The 19,103-nt window shown below is 33.6% G+C and overlaps 1 protein-coding gene and 1 long non-coding RNA gene across 2 annotated transcripts; both read right to left on the bottom strand.

Annotated features, from left to right (window-relative positions):
* Positions 1-2,943: 2,943 nt before the first annotated feature.
* On the bottom strand, positions 2,944-3,874 carry LOC128041940 (uncharacterized). Its single transcript, XR_008197096.1, has 2 exons — positions 3,474-3,874; positions 2,944-3,263 (listed from the first exon to the last, which is right to left on the bottom strand). It is a non-coding gene; the product is annotated as an uncharacterized LOC128041940 (long non-coding RNA).
* A 12,688-nt stretch (positions 3,875-16,562) lies between these two features.
* LOC105774326 (uncharacterized) lies at positions 16,563-19,103 on the bottom strand. Its single transcript, XM_012596777.2, has 4 exons — positions 18,939-19,103; positions 18,008-18,223; positions 17,039-17,165; positions 16,563-16,879 (listed from the first exon to the last, which is right to left on the bottom strand). The coding sequence occupies exons 2-4, from the start codon at positions 18,199-18,201 to the stop codon at positions 16,802-16,804; spliced, it is 399 nt and encodes a 132-aa protein (XP_012452231.2). The 5' UTR covers positions 18,202-18,223; positions 18,939-19,103; the 3' UTR covers positions 16,563-16,801.

Raw genomic sequence — 19,103 nt, 5'->3', positions numbered from 1 at the left:
AAAATACCTGTGAAGTCCCTCCATTACAGGAATAGATCAAATTTGTCCATCTATTAGTAAATGGTTCAATTTAATTAATGTACTATTAAAAAGTCAAATAAGCCCAGATTAGAATAGAGTTAACATTTACTATTTAAAAAATGACATGAAAATTTTTTCACTTACAATTTAACTCCAAACAAAATATTTCATCTATATAAAATCATAAAAATATTTTAAAACATACATTTATTAAATAGTAAATTATATTTTTTTAAGCGGTAAAAGTTAACTATGTTAAAATTTAACCTTATTTATTTATTTAATAATACAAAACTAAACCGGTCAATTTATAGTATAAAGGTTAACTTGATCCGATCTCTATAATAGAGGGACCTACTAAGTGCATTCACCAATAAAATAATATCTAGGGTAGAAAAAAGAAATAATGTGTGGAACATGTGACTTTTTAACCCGCCTATAAAGTTTAAATCTGATTCCATCGATGTATCAAATAATATTTTATTATATTCGTATTATTTATCTATATTTTTATTTAAAATTTTATATATCTGTATGGATTTTAGTAGGTAAGAGGCTCGATTATTGGCAAACCTAGTTCTTATCCTCCAAAGGCAAGCTCATATAAACAAAATATGATAGTTTATTATGGTGAATAGTTTGGAGGAGTGTCAAGCAAACATGTATTGTTGATTTTACTATGGAAGCTAAATATATGGTTGCTTTAGAATCAACTAAGGAAACATTTGGCTTCGACCTCGAAATAATTCCTAATACGAGAAAAGTTATTACATTGTATCGTGATAACAATAAAACAATAACTAATACTAAGGAAAGTAGGCATTTTAAGAAGACTAAACATCGATCCCAAATATCACATTATCAAAAAGATTGTTAAAGATGGAATAGCTTATATAGTCAAAATAGTTTATTAAGACAACCTTGCAAATTCGTTTAACAAACTCAGGTTCACTTTTGATTTTAGGATCATCACTAACTTCTATTAATTTCAACAAAACATCTCTTATTTGTGGAGCTTAAATCTTATAGTTTTAAACTTTCAATACGACTTTCTCAATGTGTTGATGATGATAATTTAAGAGTTAGGCTTGATATATAATTTTGTAAAACTTTTCAGTATTTGCGTTGAAGAAGAAAATAATGAATATATTGATTGTAATACTCCAAAAAAGGATACAGTTTTAGAACAACAACAAATCATATCACAAAGTACTAAATTTAAACTATAACAACCACATGTAACTTCTAATTAGAAGTCCATAAAAAATTACTTTCCAAAGCCTCGTTGATGTTGACTTTTCCACTTTTAATACTTCATTATATAGTCAATTATGACTAATATATATTCAGGGGCCTAAAGTAAGGGCTTTACTTGTTTTACCCTTAAGGGGTACTTGAAATGGCATGCATTTATTCACACATCGCACAATTTCTAGGGTTGAACTAATTTCTGCCATTAAAATTATGGCTAAAATCACCATTATTGTTCTATTTTTCTTGGAGGCCATCTCTGTTTTGTTGATTCTTTAATTGGTTTTTTTTTCTTCTTATTTTTTGATGTAATATTATGAAAAGAATTTGGATTAGAGGGTTTAAATAGGCTTACATGAAGGGATTTTGTGTAAAGAAACAAGTGGTTTTGAGTACGAAATGGTGAAAAAAATATTAGGATTTGAATGTAATTGTAATCTTAGAAGGTTTCTAACTTTTTTCTTCATATATTTGATTACTAAAATTAGATTAAATAATGATTTTTAATGATGTAGCAAATAATTACGAATGTATTTCATCATTTCTATAATGAATAAAATAAATGTAATAAATAAAAATACGAAAAAAATCTTTTGATTTAAAAATAGTATATATAACTTTGAATTTAAAACAAGAAATCATCTTTATATAACTTAGCATTTAGAAGAAAAAACTATCTTTTGATTTACAAATGATATATTTGTCTTCGATTTTGTTGATGGTGTAACAAGATAATGTGAAGTGAATAGCAAAGAGATACAATTCATCTTGTTTAGTACAAGGTAAAGAGTCACCAGGTAAAATAACTAGAGATGATAAGAGAAAGGGAGAGTCGAAGTAGAAGTTGATGATGGTGGAAGGAGAGTAAGGAGGGCTTGACTTTAGTGATCGTCCTTGGGCCTTATAATTCTTAGCATTGATCCTTAAGTATCATGTATCGAGCTCTTATAGGAGGGTCAATGGTAAGTAACCAAGTGGTCTACTATTATAAACCTACATACAATTACGTTATGATATGCTTTCAATCACCTCGGATGGGACATAATAATGAAGTCTAATATGACAATTAATGTGTGGAAACCTTAATTGTTGATTGATTCAAAGGACATCTCTAAGATGTGGTCTCGAAGGATTTGCTAGGCCATTTGTAGGTTCATTGTTCTGTCCAAACAGTTTGAGTATATCATATTTAAACTAAGAAAACATCCTAAGGTGTAGGTTGTAAATTTGAACAAGAAGAAAACCTTTTTTCCTAACTGATAACTAAGAAGATACAAACTAAGTTAGAAATCAGCTTGTGTATCTCAAGGTGGTAGATATACAATGATTAAATCAATTATATCTTCTATAACTACTTACATTATGCCTTGTTTCAAGGCACCCATGTAGCTAACAGAATTGATCGAATGATTCGAAGCATCTAGCAGGGTTGTGTGGCCAAAGAAAGCTCAAAGTTCATATGGAAAGTTTTTAGTTAAAAGTGTCTATACACAATCCTTCCGAGTACTATATCCAATGATCCATGTATCAATTATTTACCCTTGGGTGTCGAGTTGAGGAAACAATCCATACATGGATACATAGGAATGAGGTATGTCCAATGTACTGAATAGACATAGAAACATCTGATTTCACCTATTCTGAGGGAGCACGTTTGCAAGAGCAGTCTGGTTTGGTAAGATATGATCCCATCTTATCTAAAATTACACGTGAAAAATAAACAAGTTTCCTTTTTTTGTCTTTTTGAGAAGGAATTATTCTACGTAATTGACAATATACACTGTAAAGGCCCAAGTTTGTCTGGCCCAAAAATAAAATCCATTTAAAAATTAATTAAAAAACCAAAGCCCATTAACCCAAAGCCTAATAGCCCCCACCCGAGGTTACCCACCCCCTAAGACTGCACTCTGCCACCATTTCACCAAAATGGCAAGTGGCGCCACTCTCACCGACATTGACTGAAAGTCTCCTTGCCAACACCACAAAAGTACCTGTAAAAACTAAGACAGTGAAATAAAAACAAAATTGTATATTCAATGCGGTTATAAAAACCGCAACCACCACTTGTAATTTGAGGAATGAATCAAATAAAAAAGAAAAACAAGAAAATAGAACAGACTAAAAGGTATATTTTTAGTTTTAGTTTTTTTAAAGTTTCTAAAAGAAAAAAAAATGAAAAGATTACGGTTCCTTTTATTTACCTAACGACCCTTCATATTCCACCGCCGTCATGGCCAAGCACTCTATCCCCGATGAAGGACGATCCCCTCTAACTCGAAAGGCGTTGTTTGGAAAAAGAGAAACTGAAAAAATTTCAAGGCCTTTTATTGAGCTTTGACCGGATTTCTGGGAATTAACCCCAGATTCGCGTTCTACGAGTGAAAAGGCTCAGAGGAAACTTTTGGGAACTTCAACCACCGGAGGCGACGTCTCCGTCGCCAATAGCCTATGGCAACGTCGGAGACTCACCGACTCGCCGGCCAAGTGGGTGTTTGAGAGAAAAAAAAAAGCCTTTTTTCTAAATAGAAGAGAGAACATATTTTTATAATTTTTTTAAACTTATATAGAGTGCATTATCCAGCATCGTTTTGGGCGTAACTTTAGATGCTCAAAACAACATCGTTTTAGACATGACCCAAGGACCTGACCTAGATTCTGTTAGGATCTGTGTGTTTTTGAAAGAGGGGTCTAACTGCTGCCTAAGCCCTTCCACTTATGTTTTCTTTTTCAATTTCGTCATATATTTTTATTTATTTTATTTTTACCCCTTCAATTTTATTCTTACATTTCAATTCCATGACCTAATGTTGACCCATTAAGAGAGTGACACATATATTGAGTTGAGATAATAACACTCTAGGTCCCTATACTTCTTTGTTTTAGTTTAATTTAATCTTTTGTTTTTGTTTCTTTGTAATTTATACTTTAAGTTTCGTTTAGGTTTCAATTTAGCCCTTTTTACTTTTTGTTATTTAATTTCCAACCCTTTAAATTTCATTATTTACATTTTTACCGTTTAAGTTATATAATTCACAGTTTTATCTTTAAATGTCCTCATTATTTCATTTTGGTTTTTATTTTTAAATATTGATGCCATTGATATTTTTAGATGATCATTGTTAAAAATTAATATCATTTATGTTAAAATTTTATCATTGCTAATATTATACTCATAATCATAGCATTATCATACTTTCTTATGTTATTTTACTATTATTATCATTATTACATAATATTATTATTAATCAACTAAGAATATTACTACCATTATTTTTGTTATTTTATTGTTGTATTATTTTATTATTTGTGTTGCCATCATTATAATATTATAATATCGTTATTTTTACTATATTATATATTATGCCTACATTTACCCATCTGCTTTGTACAATATACCACATTCGAGTAGGCTTATCGCATGTCACATTAGTGTAGCATCGGCTTTTGCGCAACACATAAGTAATGCTCAAGACCGAGGCAATGTTCCTTTATGTAGGTAAACCGAGAAGTTGTACACCTAACTTACAGGACATGACTTTCTCTTTAAACCGAAATAATCGAACATCCTATTTAAAATTAAGAACATATAAGCTCTATGTAACAATCAAATGACATATTTTTTTATTCTCGGGCATTCAAGATATTGTTCCCCTAGCTTACAGGACATGACTTTTTGATCGGCTCAAGACAAAAAGAACCTTCTCTATAAAGTTCCATTAGGTAATAATATTTCTAATAATGCCATCAATTAATACCATTTACGTACATTTAAGTGTCGTATTTTAAATTCTTCTTAAGATTGCAATTTCCAATAATGAGACACCTAGTAATCAATTTTGAGCGTTATAAGAGTGTTAATCCTTCCTCATACGTAACCAATTCCAGAACCCGTTCTTCTGATTTTATAGCTCGAAAAGAAAAATCGTCATTTTAGTAAATATTCTATTAAAATAATTAAATTTCGAGGTGATCCAATCATACCTAATTAAAAAAGATCAGTGGCGACTCCGTCTTTTTTTTTAAATTATATATATAAGTCAGGACAAAAAAAGGTTTTGACAACTTAGTGACTTCACTGATGACTAAAAAAAGAGTCAAGCTACAAGTTGATTACTTTTTGGTCCTTTTGTTAGAAATTGAGAATCGGTTTAATTTAATTTGTGATCCCTTCCTTGCATTTCATCGTTCAGTCATGTGTTGTTTTGGTAGCAAACAATTATACGAATGTCTTTGTTAATAATCTCAAGTTATATAGTCACCTAAACTTATGGTTTTACTTTTTGTTCAATCAAAAGTTTGAGAGTTTCTCTTTATACACTTTCATACGTATTGCATGACATAAACGTTCTACTTGGATTCTGCCCTTCTTAAGTGGGAGTGAGAAGCTATATTTTCGTGAGGTCTTCACCTCTGTACAAGATAATGCATCACTTTCGGAATATATCTGTACCTATCTTTGTGAAGCCTTCACTATTGTGCAGGCATAGGAAAATGCATCCCCCTGAACTGAACTCAATCCATATGAGCCTACAATGGGTAAGGATTGGAGAAGCTATCGATTCAGGTACCTTTACTTTAAAAACAAACCACATATGCTAAGAGTTTGCCCGAATAGAATGTAAAGAAGAGACACATTTAACTTTTGTTTTTAATTACAATCTATATTCAAGTTTTATTCTTGTAATTATTATACTGATTTACTTTATTTCGTTTTGGTTGCACCACATTTTCATCTTAGGAAAAGGTGTTAATTCGTGTTCAATTGCTAAATAAAGAACTTATCATGAGAAAAGGGCTTCTTAATAATTTAAAGGACAATGTGACCGTACAAATATGGTCAGAGAAAAGACAACAAGAGAATGGTGACAGCCTACCAGAAGGGTATATGTTAGAGTTATGGGATTTCACCCGAATTAATGTAACTCAGAATATTTTGCAAGAACTGAAAGAAAATGGGATCAATGGGATGATAAAACAAAACAGTTATTCTATCACAAATATGGTGATTTGCAAACTTATTCAATGTCAATGTGGCTAAGCATTTATTCCAAGCTTTCACACAGTATTGGAATCCTACTTACAATTATTTCACTTGTGGGTAACCGTGGTACCCACATTAGAAGAGTACACCACTTTACTCTGTTGCCCAAAGATCCAAGTTGATAAAACCTACTCTAGAGTCGCCAACGTCGCAACCTTCTTGAAGAAGCTAATGAGGGACGGGCGAGCAATAAGTCGCGACCCAAATTAAGAAAAAAAGGATAATAAATGCATCACTTGGAAGAGCCTGCGGGACTTAGCCTTGGTATACCCAAACACAAGAAAAAAGATTGACGCCTTTGCCTTAAGTATTTATAGGTTAGTGATCTTCTCTAAGGCATTAGGACATATAAAATATGCGATTTCTGATTTGTTCGACCAACTCGACAAAAAGGTCACTCATGTCCCAATAATTTTGGCATTAGGACATATTAGAGAAGGAAACAATGATGCTATTTAACAACACCTTGCAGGCCCCTTTAATCATATGATGGGTAGTACTACCAAGAGCTTCTCGAAAATAACTGTGTCCAAAGAGATGATCGACAACGCGTTAAAAGCGAAAAGATAGATATATGATAAAATGTTAAAAGGTTTGTCTAAAAAAACAAAATGAAGTAAATACTGTGAGTGTATACAATATGAACTATTCAAAGCCAGCTATAGTAGCACAGCCTAAGACCATAACGTCCAACCATCAAAGCCCTCCGATACAAGAATCTAGTTCGAGCCAAATACATAAAAAATTCAATTCACACCTATCCCAATGATGTATGGAGAACTATACCAAAACATGTTCAACGCTCACATAATATCGTCGTTTTACCAAAAGCCCATGCAACCTCCATTCTCAAAGTGGTATGACACATGCTCAATGCAAATGTCATACGAGGATAATAGAGCACTCGATTGAAAATTACATTGCCCTCAAGAATTCAATCGATAAATTTACCAAAATGGGAACTATAAGGTTTGATGATTCTTCAGCGCCTAATGTGAGTAAAAATCTACTACCCAATCATCCCGACCAAGGGATAATTAAAGCAAATGGATCAACCAACGTTAAGAAAAATCTCCATTAAAATGGGTTTGGCAGAAAATGGTAAATGTAGGCTTGATCACTCACGATTTAGAGGACATATCAAAAGTAAAAAATTACTGCAAGTTTCACATTGCGGAAGGACATGAAATCCAAATGTGCGTCGAATTCAGAACTTAATGAGCAATAAAAAACTTTAAAGTTTTTAAAGATATTAAGGATTCAAAAGGGGTAGTTGTTTGTGCCTCTAAAATAGGTAGTATAAAAAAAACTTACAAGGTCAACCACTCAGTAGTGATAATATTCCAGACAATAGGCAGTGAAGTCAAAAAACAAGCCAGACCGAGACTAAAAACTCGTGGCCTTTCCTTACAAGATAGCAAGAAGGTCTTATGAAATTATAATTGCAATGTGATGATTCCAAGAGGGGAAAACTCAAAAGTTACTTCAAAAGGGGTCGAGGGTGTCGATTTCTCCACATGCAGTTGGAAACGCTACTGCCCTGTAAATGCATAAACTGAACCCCTTAACGAAAGACCCTAGTAGCCGAGCCTAAAAAAGGGAAAAATGTTAAACCTGAGTTGCCAATGACCGAGAACGAAGCTAAAAAATTCTTAAAATTTTTGAAACTCATCAAATACAATGTAGTAAAACAACTACACAAACAGCTAGTTCTTATATCTATTTTAACATCGCTTCTAAGCTCAAAGACGCATTGCAATGGATTATTAAAGGTGCTAAATGAGAGTTACGTCGTCGATAACATTTTCGTGAATAAGTTAGATCATTTGGTTAACAACTTGAATGCTAACAATTTTATTTTCTTCAACTTCGACGAAATACCTCTAAGAGGTATGAGACCAACAAAAGCTCTGCACATCACTACTCATTTAAGGGATATACACTACCTAGACTATTAATTAATAATGGGTCTACCCTGAATGTTCTACCTCTACCCACACTAAGTAGGTTGTCGGTTGATAGCTCTCACATGTAGGCCTGCATAATATAGTAAGGACATTTGATGACACAAAAAGAAAAGTAATGGAGAGGATCAAAATACCACTCATAATCGATCCAAATACATATGAAGTGGACTTTCTGATAATGAACATCAAGCCCACTTAAAACTGTTTATTGAGAAGAAGGCTTTGTATCTATTCAGCAAGGGCAGTGCCGTCATCGTTGCATCAAAAGTTGAATGTGACAAAAGGTCAGTTGGTCACGTTAAACGCCTAAGTATATCATTGCATCTATGACTACTGACGTGCCTTATATACGGACAAATGAAGCTATAGAATACTCTTTCCGATCATTGAAATTTATTAATGCAACTTTTATTGCTGAAGGAAACAAAACTCTTGCACCAAAAATATCTAAAGCCACAAGAATTGGTTTACAATTAATAGTCAAAAAAGGAGTTCTGTCAAGAAGAAAACTTGAAAAATACCTCCAATGAAAGGTTAATGCACAAATGCTAAGGAATAAACAGGATCATTTTTTGCTTAAGCTACAAGCCAGATGCAAGACAAAAAAGGAAGGAACAAAAAAAGAAGCATGAAAGAAAGAATACGCGACTAAGTGGGGAAAAGATAAAGTTGAAACCAATAATCTTTCCCCATATATATGAAACATTCATGTCAAGAGAAGTCATCTACCTTGAATGAAAAATTATAGAAAAAAAAGCCAAATAACCAAGACTGTGGGAAGAATGTGATAAAATTTAAGAGTCAACGATATATCTAAAAAGGAAACCGAGGAAGGGAACTTATTAAAAATTCGTCCTTACACCTCCGAAAATATTCTGAACAGCTAAATTGTGGATGAGATTCTTGTAATTTTTAAGACTATTTTAGAGTAATATTTAGAACATGCCTATTGATCTAAGCCTAGGAGTAATAGAGATCCTTTCGTGAAAAGACACATGACCACTATCTTTATTTCAATGAAAATAATGCATTTGTGTCCCATTTGACAAATATTTTACTACTCATTTTATTCATACTTATCTCACACAATTTATCATTTTAAATTCATTTTTTCCTTTGGTCTCATTATATTCCTATAACAAGGCTCTAACAAGGAAACCTAATGAAAAAATGAATTTTAGAATGATTCATTATTGTATGAATATGAATAAAAGGAGTAGTTAAATATTTGCTAAACAGGACACAAAAAACAAATTATTTTCATTAAAATAAAGATAATAGTTATGTGCCTTTTTCACAAAAGGATCCCTATTGCTCCCAATTTTAAAACAATCATATTTTGAACATTACTCTAAAATAGTCCTAAAAACTACAAGAATCTCCTCTACGATCCAATTGTTCAGATACAGCGTTGACGTTTAAATTTTCTAATATTCTTCCTACAGTCTTAGTTATCTGGCTTTCTTTTCCAATTATTTTTTATTCAAGGTAGATGACTTCTCCTAACATGAATGCTCCATATATATGGGAAAAGATCATTAGTTCTCACTTAATTTGTTCCTCACTTAGTCGCACTTTCCTTCTTTCTTGCTTCTTTTCTAATTCATTCATCTTCTGTCTTGTATCTAGCTTGTAGCTTAAGCGAAAAATGATCCTATTTATTCGTTAGCATTGATGCATTAACCTCTCATTAGAGGTGTTTTCCAAGTTTTCTTCCCGGTAAAATTCTATTTTTGACTATTAATTGTAACCTATCCTTGTGGCTTTAGATTTTTTGACGCGAGGATCTTGTTTCCTTCAGCAATAAAAGTTGTACTAATAAATTTCAATGATCGAAAAGAGTATGCATTAGCTTCATTTGTCCCTATGTAGGGCACGTCAATAGTCACAGATGTAATGATATACTTAGGCGTTTAACGTGACCAACTAACCTTTTGTCACTTTCAACTTTTGATGCAACGACGATGACACTGCCCCTGCTGAATAGATACAAAGCCTTCATTCCAATAAATAGTTACAGGTGGACTTGATGTTCATTACCAGAAAGTCCACTTCAGATATAGCGTTGATGTTTAAATTTTCTAACATTCTTCCTACAGTCTTGGCTATCTAGTTTTTTTTCTATTATTTTTCGTTTAGCGTAGATGACTTCTTCTAACACGAATGTTTCAAATATATGGGGAAAGATTATTGGTTCCCATTTAATCTCTTCCCCACTCAGTCGCGCCTCCTTTCTCTCTTGCTTCTTTTCTAGTTCATTCATCTTTTAACTTGTACCTTAAGCTAAAACGATCCTGTTTAACCATCAACATTGGTGCATTAACCCTTCCTTGGAGATCATTTTCAAGTCTTCTTCCTAGCAAAACTCCCTTCCCGACCATCCATTATAGACTCATCCTCATGGTTTTAGATATTTTTGGTGCGAGAATCTTGCTTCCTTCATTAAAAAATTTGTATTAACAAATTTCAATGATTAAAATGAGCATTCTACAGCATCTTCATCTGTCCTATGTAGGACACGTCACTAGTCACAAATGCAATATGTACTTTTTTAACGTTTAACGTGACCAACCAACCTTCTGTCACCAACTTTAACTTTTGATGCAGCGATGATGGCACTACCCCTATTAAATAAATACAAAGCCTTCCTAAAAAATATTTGTAAGTGAGCTTGATGTCCATTACCAAAAAGTCCACCTCATATGTATTTTGACCGATTAGAAGTGTATTTCGATCCTCCCCATTACTTTTCTTTTTGTGCCCATCAAACACCCTTACTATGTTATGTAGGCCTTCATGTGAAAGTTATCGACTAACAACCTATTTAATGTGGATAGAGGTAAAACATTTAGGACAAACCCATTATTAATTAATATTCCAAGCAATATATTTCCCTTACAACAAATAGTGATATGCAGAGCTTTTGTTGATCTCATACCTCTTAGAGGTACTTTGTCATCGTTAAAGAAAATAAAATTGTCAAACACTCAAGTTGTTGACCAAACGATCCAGCTTATTCGTGGAATTGTTATTGATGCCGTAACTCCTATTTAGCACCTTCATTAATGCATTACGATGTGTCTCTAAGCTTAAAAGGGTAAAATTGATATTCGAGTTGACAGTTTATGTAGTTGCTCTATTACACTGTACATGCTGTACTTCAAAATTTCAAGAACTCTTTAGCTTCGTTCTTGGTCACTGGCTTATTGACTGGTGACTCAGGTCTAGTGATTTTTCGCTTCTTAAGCTCGACTACTAGGGCCTCTCTCTTGAGGGGTTTAGTTTTTACATTCACATGGTTGTAACATTTGCCATTGTGTGAAAAAAACTAACATCCTAGACCCCTCCTAAAGTGACTTTTGAGTTTTCTCCTCCCAAACTCATCACATTGCAATCATACCTCCATGAGACCCTATTGTTATCCTTGTAAGAAAAGGTCACGGGTTTTTGGATTATGATTCTTGGTGTGGCTTGTTTCACGACTTCATTGCCTTTTGGACGGGAGATAACTACTGGGTGGTTGACCTTACAAGTTTTTTTTTATACTCTATCTTCAAGGCACAAATATCTACCCCTTTTGAATTCAATATCTTCAAAAAAATTTAATTTTTTGTTGTCCATCAAACTCTGTGCTAGAGTTGTAAATTCGACACACTTTTGAATTTCATATCCTTTTGTAACGTAAAACTCGCAATAGCTTTTTACTCCTTTTGGTATGTCCTCTGAATCTTGAATGATCAAGTCTATACTTACCATTTTCTGCCAAACCCATTTTAATGGAGACTTCACCTCCTCAACGTTGGTTTTAATTTTTTTGCCCTGATATTAGATTATTGTGTTTACCCTTTTATAGGGATGACTGGGTAGCAAATTTTCAACCACATTAAGCGTCAATGGATCATCAAACCTTACTATTCCCATTTTGATAATTCTTTTGATCTTCTTGAAGGTGATGTAATTTTTAATCGAGTGTCCTTTTATCCCTGCATGATATTCGCACTGAGCATTTGTGTCATACCATTTTGGAAATGGAGGCTGCATAAGCTTTAGGTAAAACGACAATACTACATTACTATCGAATAAGTTCTACTATAGTTCTCCATACGTCATTGAGATAAGCGACTCGAAAAGCCCTAATGGTTGGCCGTCATGGTCTTAGGCTACGCTATTGCGGCTGGCTCTAAATAATTCATATTGTATACTACCTCGTTCTCCTTTTTCAAGGCAGACATTTTGACATTTTCTCTTATATCTATCTTTTCACTTTTTATCACGTTATCGATCATCTCCCCAGGTATAACTATATCTGATAAGCTCTTAATAGCACTATCTAACATATGATTGATGAACAGGGCCTTCAAAGTATTAACAAAGGGCATTGTTGTTTCCTTTTCCAATAAAGGTGGTTGCACTTGTGCTGCCACATCCTTCCACCTTTAGGCGTATTACCTGAAACTCTCATTTGATTTTTTTATCCATATTCTATAGCGTAATTCTATCATGCATCATATCAGTCACGTGGTTGTACTACTTCATGAAGGCCTACACCATGAATTGATTCGGGCACGATTCAGCCAATTTTACCGTTTTACAACCAGTCCGATTAAACTATCTTGAAAACAATATATTAACAACTGATCATTATTGACATAACCTATCATTCTTTTGATAAACACTGTAATATGAGCTTCAAAGTAACTGGTCCCATTATACTTCTCAAATTCTGGGGTTTTAAATTTCAACAGAAGTACTAGGTTCGGGACCAAACTTAACTCATTGACATCAACTCCACAAAAGATGTCAACTCCCTCTATTGCTCTGAACTTTTCCTCTAACCATTTAAAATGATCTTTCAGCTATTTTGGAAGTTCTACTTTTACCTTTTCCGTTTCCATCATATCATTCAAATCTAGAACAAGGTTGGTTAGGTCGTCTCCGGGGTTGGAACCTAAAGCCACAAGATAATTTACTAGTCTAAAAGTGTCAGCCTAATACTGTTACGGTCTTATAATGCCAAGTACTCCTCGTAAACACATCTCCTGTTGAGCTTAAATGTGCAATAGGGTAAAACCTGAGGGGTAAGCAAGGTCTTCGTTCTCATCTCTAAAGCTTATCACAATACTCTTCCATTTGTCAACTCCTTCAGCCAACAACTGAGTTAACTGACTTATTATGTTTCTCTGATATTCCTATATCCAATTTTACATATCTTGTTGCACCTTAGCTAATTGGTCATGCATATACTTTTGGGTTTGTTCCAGCATTTCTAGTCTTCGATCCATAACCTTAATTTTACCTTGAGTACCATAGCGATGTCACGTTTGCAGATTTTTGATAATTTCAAGAGTAAATGTCACAATTCTATAATTAATTAAAGAAATCTTCTTGAAATTTAATGTATGAAATGAAATGCAATTCTAATGAATGGTAAATATGCATGCAAGAAGACATTAATTCTAGTTTAATTCCATTAGAACAATTTTATTAGAAAATAAGTTTCTTTATATAAGGCAAATACATTTTACATATATGGCATTGCCTTAACGCTCAAAACCTTAACTTTCCTAAGAAGTCAAGCTAATTCTTTGCCCCAATCCAACTCTGATTTATATTTCAGGCTCAGAACGTCAGCTTGAACAGCTAGGCTTGCAAATGGTTAGTCACTTCTCGTATTTGGGCCAAAGCTTTGCTCGTAACATGGTTCCTATCTCTGACCTGCCCCTAGGAGTATTGGAATGGCTCTTTCCAATTTTTGTTTCCCTAGTTTCTACGAGAAGCTCAATTTATAGTTCACAATTTCGTAATGAGGTATCAAGTTCTACCTTTTTTTTCAACTCCTCATTCTTAACCCGACTTGCTTTCAACTCAGTCAAAGAGTTACGACTACAGTGTCGATGCAAAGAGCTTTTTAACTCCGCTACCTAAGCTTTCAATCCAAATTTTTCAACTTAACATTCTAACAATTCTCATTTTATAGCATCCTCAAGGACTCGAGCATCTTGAAACTTTCCCTCCCACTTATCGGCTCTATTCTTTTTTTTTGGATTTTCTATCGCTACTGTGCCGACATTTTGCCCAACCAGACAGTCCTTATTTATAAGCAAAGTTTGTAATCCGTTTTTAAACTGTTCAAGTCCTCTTCAGCTTTATTCTTTCCCTTTCTCATTTTTTCGGTTTCTAATCTTTGGAAATCAATGTCTAACCCTAGCTGAATTTACTCTTCTTCCAACTTCTCTATCCTTTTTCCCAGCTCTAAACTTCTCTTTTCAAAGTCTTGCTCACAATACCTAATTCTGACGGGATCACTTGCAAGTGCTCTTTTATTGGCAAGATATTTTCTTGACTTAACGAAAGGATATTATCGTTGATTCTTTTATTCCACCACTAATCGTATTCTAGGGTTGTTATAAGATATGCGATAAATTTCTTCATCTTATGAGTTCGGTTCCATATATTAGATTTCACTAACCTTTTTATAATTGTCACCATCGTATGCAAACTCACGTTGGGTCAACCCTCGTGTTGCTGGAATAAACTGCATCGATCTGTACTACCTTAATACTAGTAAAGGGGCATATTTGACAGCTATCCATATCCCAAGTAAAACAACCCAGTCAAAGTCTCCACATCGATAGAGGATTTCATTGGGAATCATTCAAGGGGCCCGCCACTCAACATCTTCATTTCAGAGACTTCAAAAAATTGCCATCTATTTTTCTTCAGAGATGTTTTCTTGTCTTTGGATAGCCAGAAATTCCTTCAATGGAGAATAGTCTTCAGAGAATACTCGATAGGAGAATTTCTCCATCTTCTAAAAGGGCTAAATTGAAACTAAAAAAAAAACCTTAAAGTATGAATTGTAACAAAACAAAAAAAAACAAATAAAGGATTAAATTAATATATGTGAAAATGCACAAGGACCAAAAAGGTTATTATGCCCACCACTACGCATGTCACTTCCAAAGAAGTTGTCTAAGTTAGGGAACTAAATTGCACAAGAACAAAATAAAAGGGATAGAAATAAAATGAAACAAAAAAAACAATATGGGACGAAATTAAAAAATAGCAAAAAAAAACAAAATGGCCTAAACAGCAATTAGACCCTCCATTTGAAAACACATGTATCCTAAAGGTATTCGGGTCTAGTCTTCCTGTTGCGTCAAAACGACGTCGTTTAGGGCATATGAAGCCAAGCCCAAAATGACACTGATTCAAGGGACCTAAAATAAGTAAAAATAATAATTAAAAAAAATTATTTCCTTTAATTTAAAAAAAAAACTCTTTGCTCTTTTTTTCTCTCAACCCTCCCCCCTTATCCGACCATAGGGATGGTAGGTCTCCGCTGTAGCCGCCGGTCATTAGCGATAGAGACTGCCACCTCCGGTGACTAAAATTCTCAAAAATCCCCCTTTTGAGCCCTTTTATGCATAAAACGTAAATCTAGGGTTAAAATCCCAAAAAACCCAGTCAAAACTCAACAAGCAAAGAAGGCTTTCGACTTCACCCTTTCCCGACAAGGCCCTCGACGAATCCTAATGGATTCGGAGACCATTCAAATCGGAGAGGGCCACCCATGATGGCGGTGAAGTGAAACGTCAACAGGTAAAACAAAAAAATAAATAAATCTTTTTTGTTTTTTTCTTCTCGAAATTTCAAAAATATAAAAAATAAATCTTTTAATGATTTTTTTTGTTCTTTTTGTTTTTGTTCTCTATTTTATTGTTGATAAAAAATTACAGAGTTCAAGCTTTTATAGCCAAATTAATTACAATATTTCATTTTTGTTTTTTCCTTTTCTTTGTTCTTTTTTCTATCTTTTTATAGGTTTTTGCATGGTGGTGGTAAAGGAGGCCAAGTCAACGACAATAAGGGACGTGCTCCTTGCCCTTCCGGTGTAACCATGGCAAAAGGCAATCCTAGGGGCGTGGGTAACAAGAAGCCTTCGGATGAAGTGCCTGCTAACATGGCGAGGGCAACAACTGCTAAAGGGTTTTAAGCTTTCTGATAACTTAGGATAGTTTAGGGTTTGGACTTGTATAAGCCTTTGGGTATTGTGTCATTTAGGTAGTTTAAGGTTTTAAACTTTTGGGTTAACAAATAGGTCTTGGATAGTTTAGGGTCTGGATTTGGGCTTTTATATTTTATTCATTTGTAAAATGGACTTTTGATTATTAATGTATTTTTGTTTTTGTTTGGACCAGAAGAAATTAGGCCATTACAAAATATATATACCTTTATCCTTATATCCGACACTCACACTTAATTCCAAATAACGATCAATGTTTTCAAAAATTCTCAAATGGAATATTAAACCATGTGCTACATACATTAATCTCAACTACCAAAATTGTGTTTTAAGTTTTCACAACAATCTATTACAACATGAGCAACATATTCTTAACGAATTTGGATTAAAAGTGGGTATTTATAAATATGCAACGACCACAAAAAAAAAAGCACCAAAATCCTAATATTACTGCAAGTATGAAAGAAACCTTTTGGATTGAGAGCACAAAATATACTAGCCTGAGTTGCCTTCATTCGGCTTCGGAATTCTTTTGTAATCATAGTTGTTTATATCAACCTTCTGTTGCAAAGCCTACAAAACAAAAGAAAAACCGTCCCACAAAGACTCTTTATTTTCTCGAAGTACTTATGTTTGATATTCATGTCCAACGCACATTTAAACATGGGTATGGAGATATATCCGATGATCAGAGCCAAGTTTGAATAACATAAGAATAAAAATCTTGTATACCTTTAATTCTTCCTCTAATGAAATCTTTTTTGGCTTATATGCATCAATGGGTCCTGTTCTTGATAATGCTTTCCTCGTCTCGATAATTTCCCATTCTTGATCATCTTTCACCTTTGCTATATCCTTGCTGAACTACGAAATACTCTAAAATTTTAGAAGATCGAACAAAATGATGATGATAAGTACTAACTATGGATTAGAGGTGTTGCAACAGTGATTGAAACAGATAATCATATTGAAAATAGAAGTTCACATAATGATCAGCAGTTTTCGATTGGAACATGAAAACTGAAAGTCTTGTGAACTCTAGATAGACAAAAATGCAGCAGTGATATGTACTCTTAGTTTAAGCAGTGGCACCTTTCATGGACATTGATCAAGCCCTCGAATTTTCAGTTAGAAAATCAGATAGAAGGTCGTCTAACTCGACCAACTAAATCAACCAAACCAAACTAATAGATGACCGAGCTTGAACCTTATGCTTGACATTCAATCGATAAAGAGCCCAAACAAGAATCATACTAAAACATTTTCCTTTAACTACTAATTTGGTTATCTACCTGAAAACCGCAGTAAGATATGTGCATACAAGTGAGTGTGTGTGTAAGAATCATAGAGTGCTAGATTAATTCAAGTCAAACAAGAAGGCAAAAATAGCCTTCTATTTCCAATCATATGATTACATCCTATTGTCATTGGAATTCTTTTCTCCAACTTTAAAAATTTACAACCATATACCACCATCAGAACTGACGACCTAATACCATAGGTCCAACTCCGATCATGAGAAATACACCGTGAACAGAACTGAGCAATTATCTACGGTATAACATGGTTTGCCCCTCAAAGTTAACATGACATCTGCTGTTCTCTGCACAGCAGATATATTCACTGCCAGACGAAACATAGATCTCATCCACTAAAGTAGTTTGGAAAATCAATTTGCAAATCAAGTGTACCGAAACTAACCTGCCCTGCAAGAGGTGACCAAGGCCGACTGCCCCAAACACAGTCAACGAAATCATTGGAAGCCCATATCTGATAAAAGGATACTTCCTACCCCACCTTCGGAATGATGATGATGAACTCTGAATCTTAGCAGTGTTAGCAGCTGGATTACTAGTTTTCCGAGGCTCAGCCGTATTTCCCTCAACAGATGTCATTTTCAGCAAATCATGAAACAAACTGTATAAGAATGTCAGTTTCAATAGAATTCAGGCTATATTTACTTATCTATTGAGTTCTGATAGCCAAAAAGAACTCAAATGCACTATTCATTGCAAATCAGTCTGTTACTTAAGTGTTAGATACGGGTATGTGCTTGAAACTGGATATGATTGAAGGTCATATCCCATATCCAAGTGTCCGATATCGGTACTCAAGAAATATGAAGTTTCGAAATAACATAGATAAGTTAAAACCCTTTGCAATTTGTACAGATGAGTGACTTATTCAAGTAAAAGATAAAAGCCTTTAACATATATATCCTATGAAGCTCGAACTCTTCATTTTCCTACAGAATTTTTGTTTGACATTTTCGCTATCTATTAACGCAATATAACAAATTTTCCAAATTCAAACAAATTTAAGTTTCTTTTATGTTTTAAATAATAATGTTGAATTGAACCCATTGTTTTGCTCGACTAAAATTACAGCTTAATAACCATAAATTCTTATTTTCCAGTAAAAACCCAAATAATTAAAAATAAAAACAAATTTATTTTATTCAACTAATCTCAAAAATTATTTTTTCCAGAAAATTTATTAAACAAATTTCCAGCATAACCTTTTCAAGCTACACACAAATTGATAGCTAAAATTGCAGTTTAAAGAGGAAAAGGGCAAAATTTAAACATAGTAAAGTAAAACAAAATAAAGGTATAGAAATCAATCTACATACCTTCTTGAGACGGGTAATGTTCTGAATCTGCTTGAAAACAAAAATTAAAATTTGAAAAGTTTGAGTTGAGAGAAACACAAGGAGGAAAAGGAAGGAAGGAATGATTGGGCAGGGACAGCAAGTTAAATTTAAAAGTAGAAGCCCAGAATTCAATACCCAGGTCGG

Source organism: Gossypium raimondii, chromosome 6, assembly GCF_025698545.1.
Source record: "Gossypium raimondii isolate GPD5lz chromosome 6, ASM2569854v1, whole genome shotgun sequence".
Taxonomy (NCBI): domain Eukaryota; kingdom Viridiplantae; phylum Streptophyta; class Magnoliopsida; order Malvales; family Malvaceae; genus Gossypium; species Gossypium raimondii.
Note: the sequence above shows the minus strand (reverse complement) of the source record. Positions and strands in the feature narration are given on the sequence as shown.

Bases quoted from the DNA above. Each gene is read 5' to 3' on its own strand.
- LOC105774326 (XM_012596777.2), bottom strand. From the start codon at position 18,201: ATGACATCTGTTGAGGGAAATACGGCTGAGCCTCGGAAAACTAGTAAT. The intron at 17,166-18,007 runs GTTAGTTTCGGT...TTCGTAGTTCAG, and splicing joins GGTCACCTCTTGCAGGGCAG to CAAGGATATAGCAAAGGTGA. The intron at 16,880-17,038 runs GTATACAAGATT...TTTGTTTTGTAG, and splicing joins CATTAGAGGAAGAATTAAAG to GCTTTGCAACAGAAGGTTGA.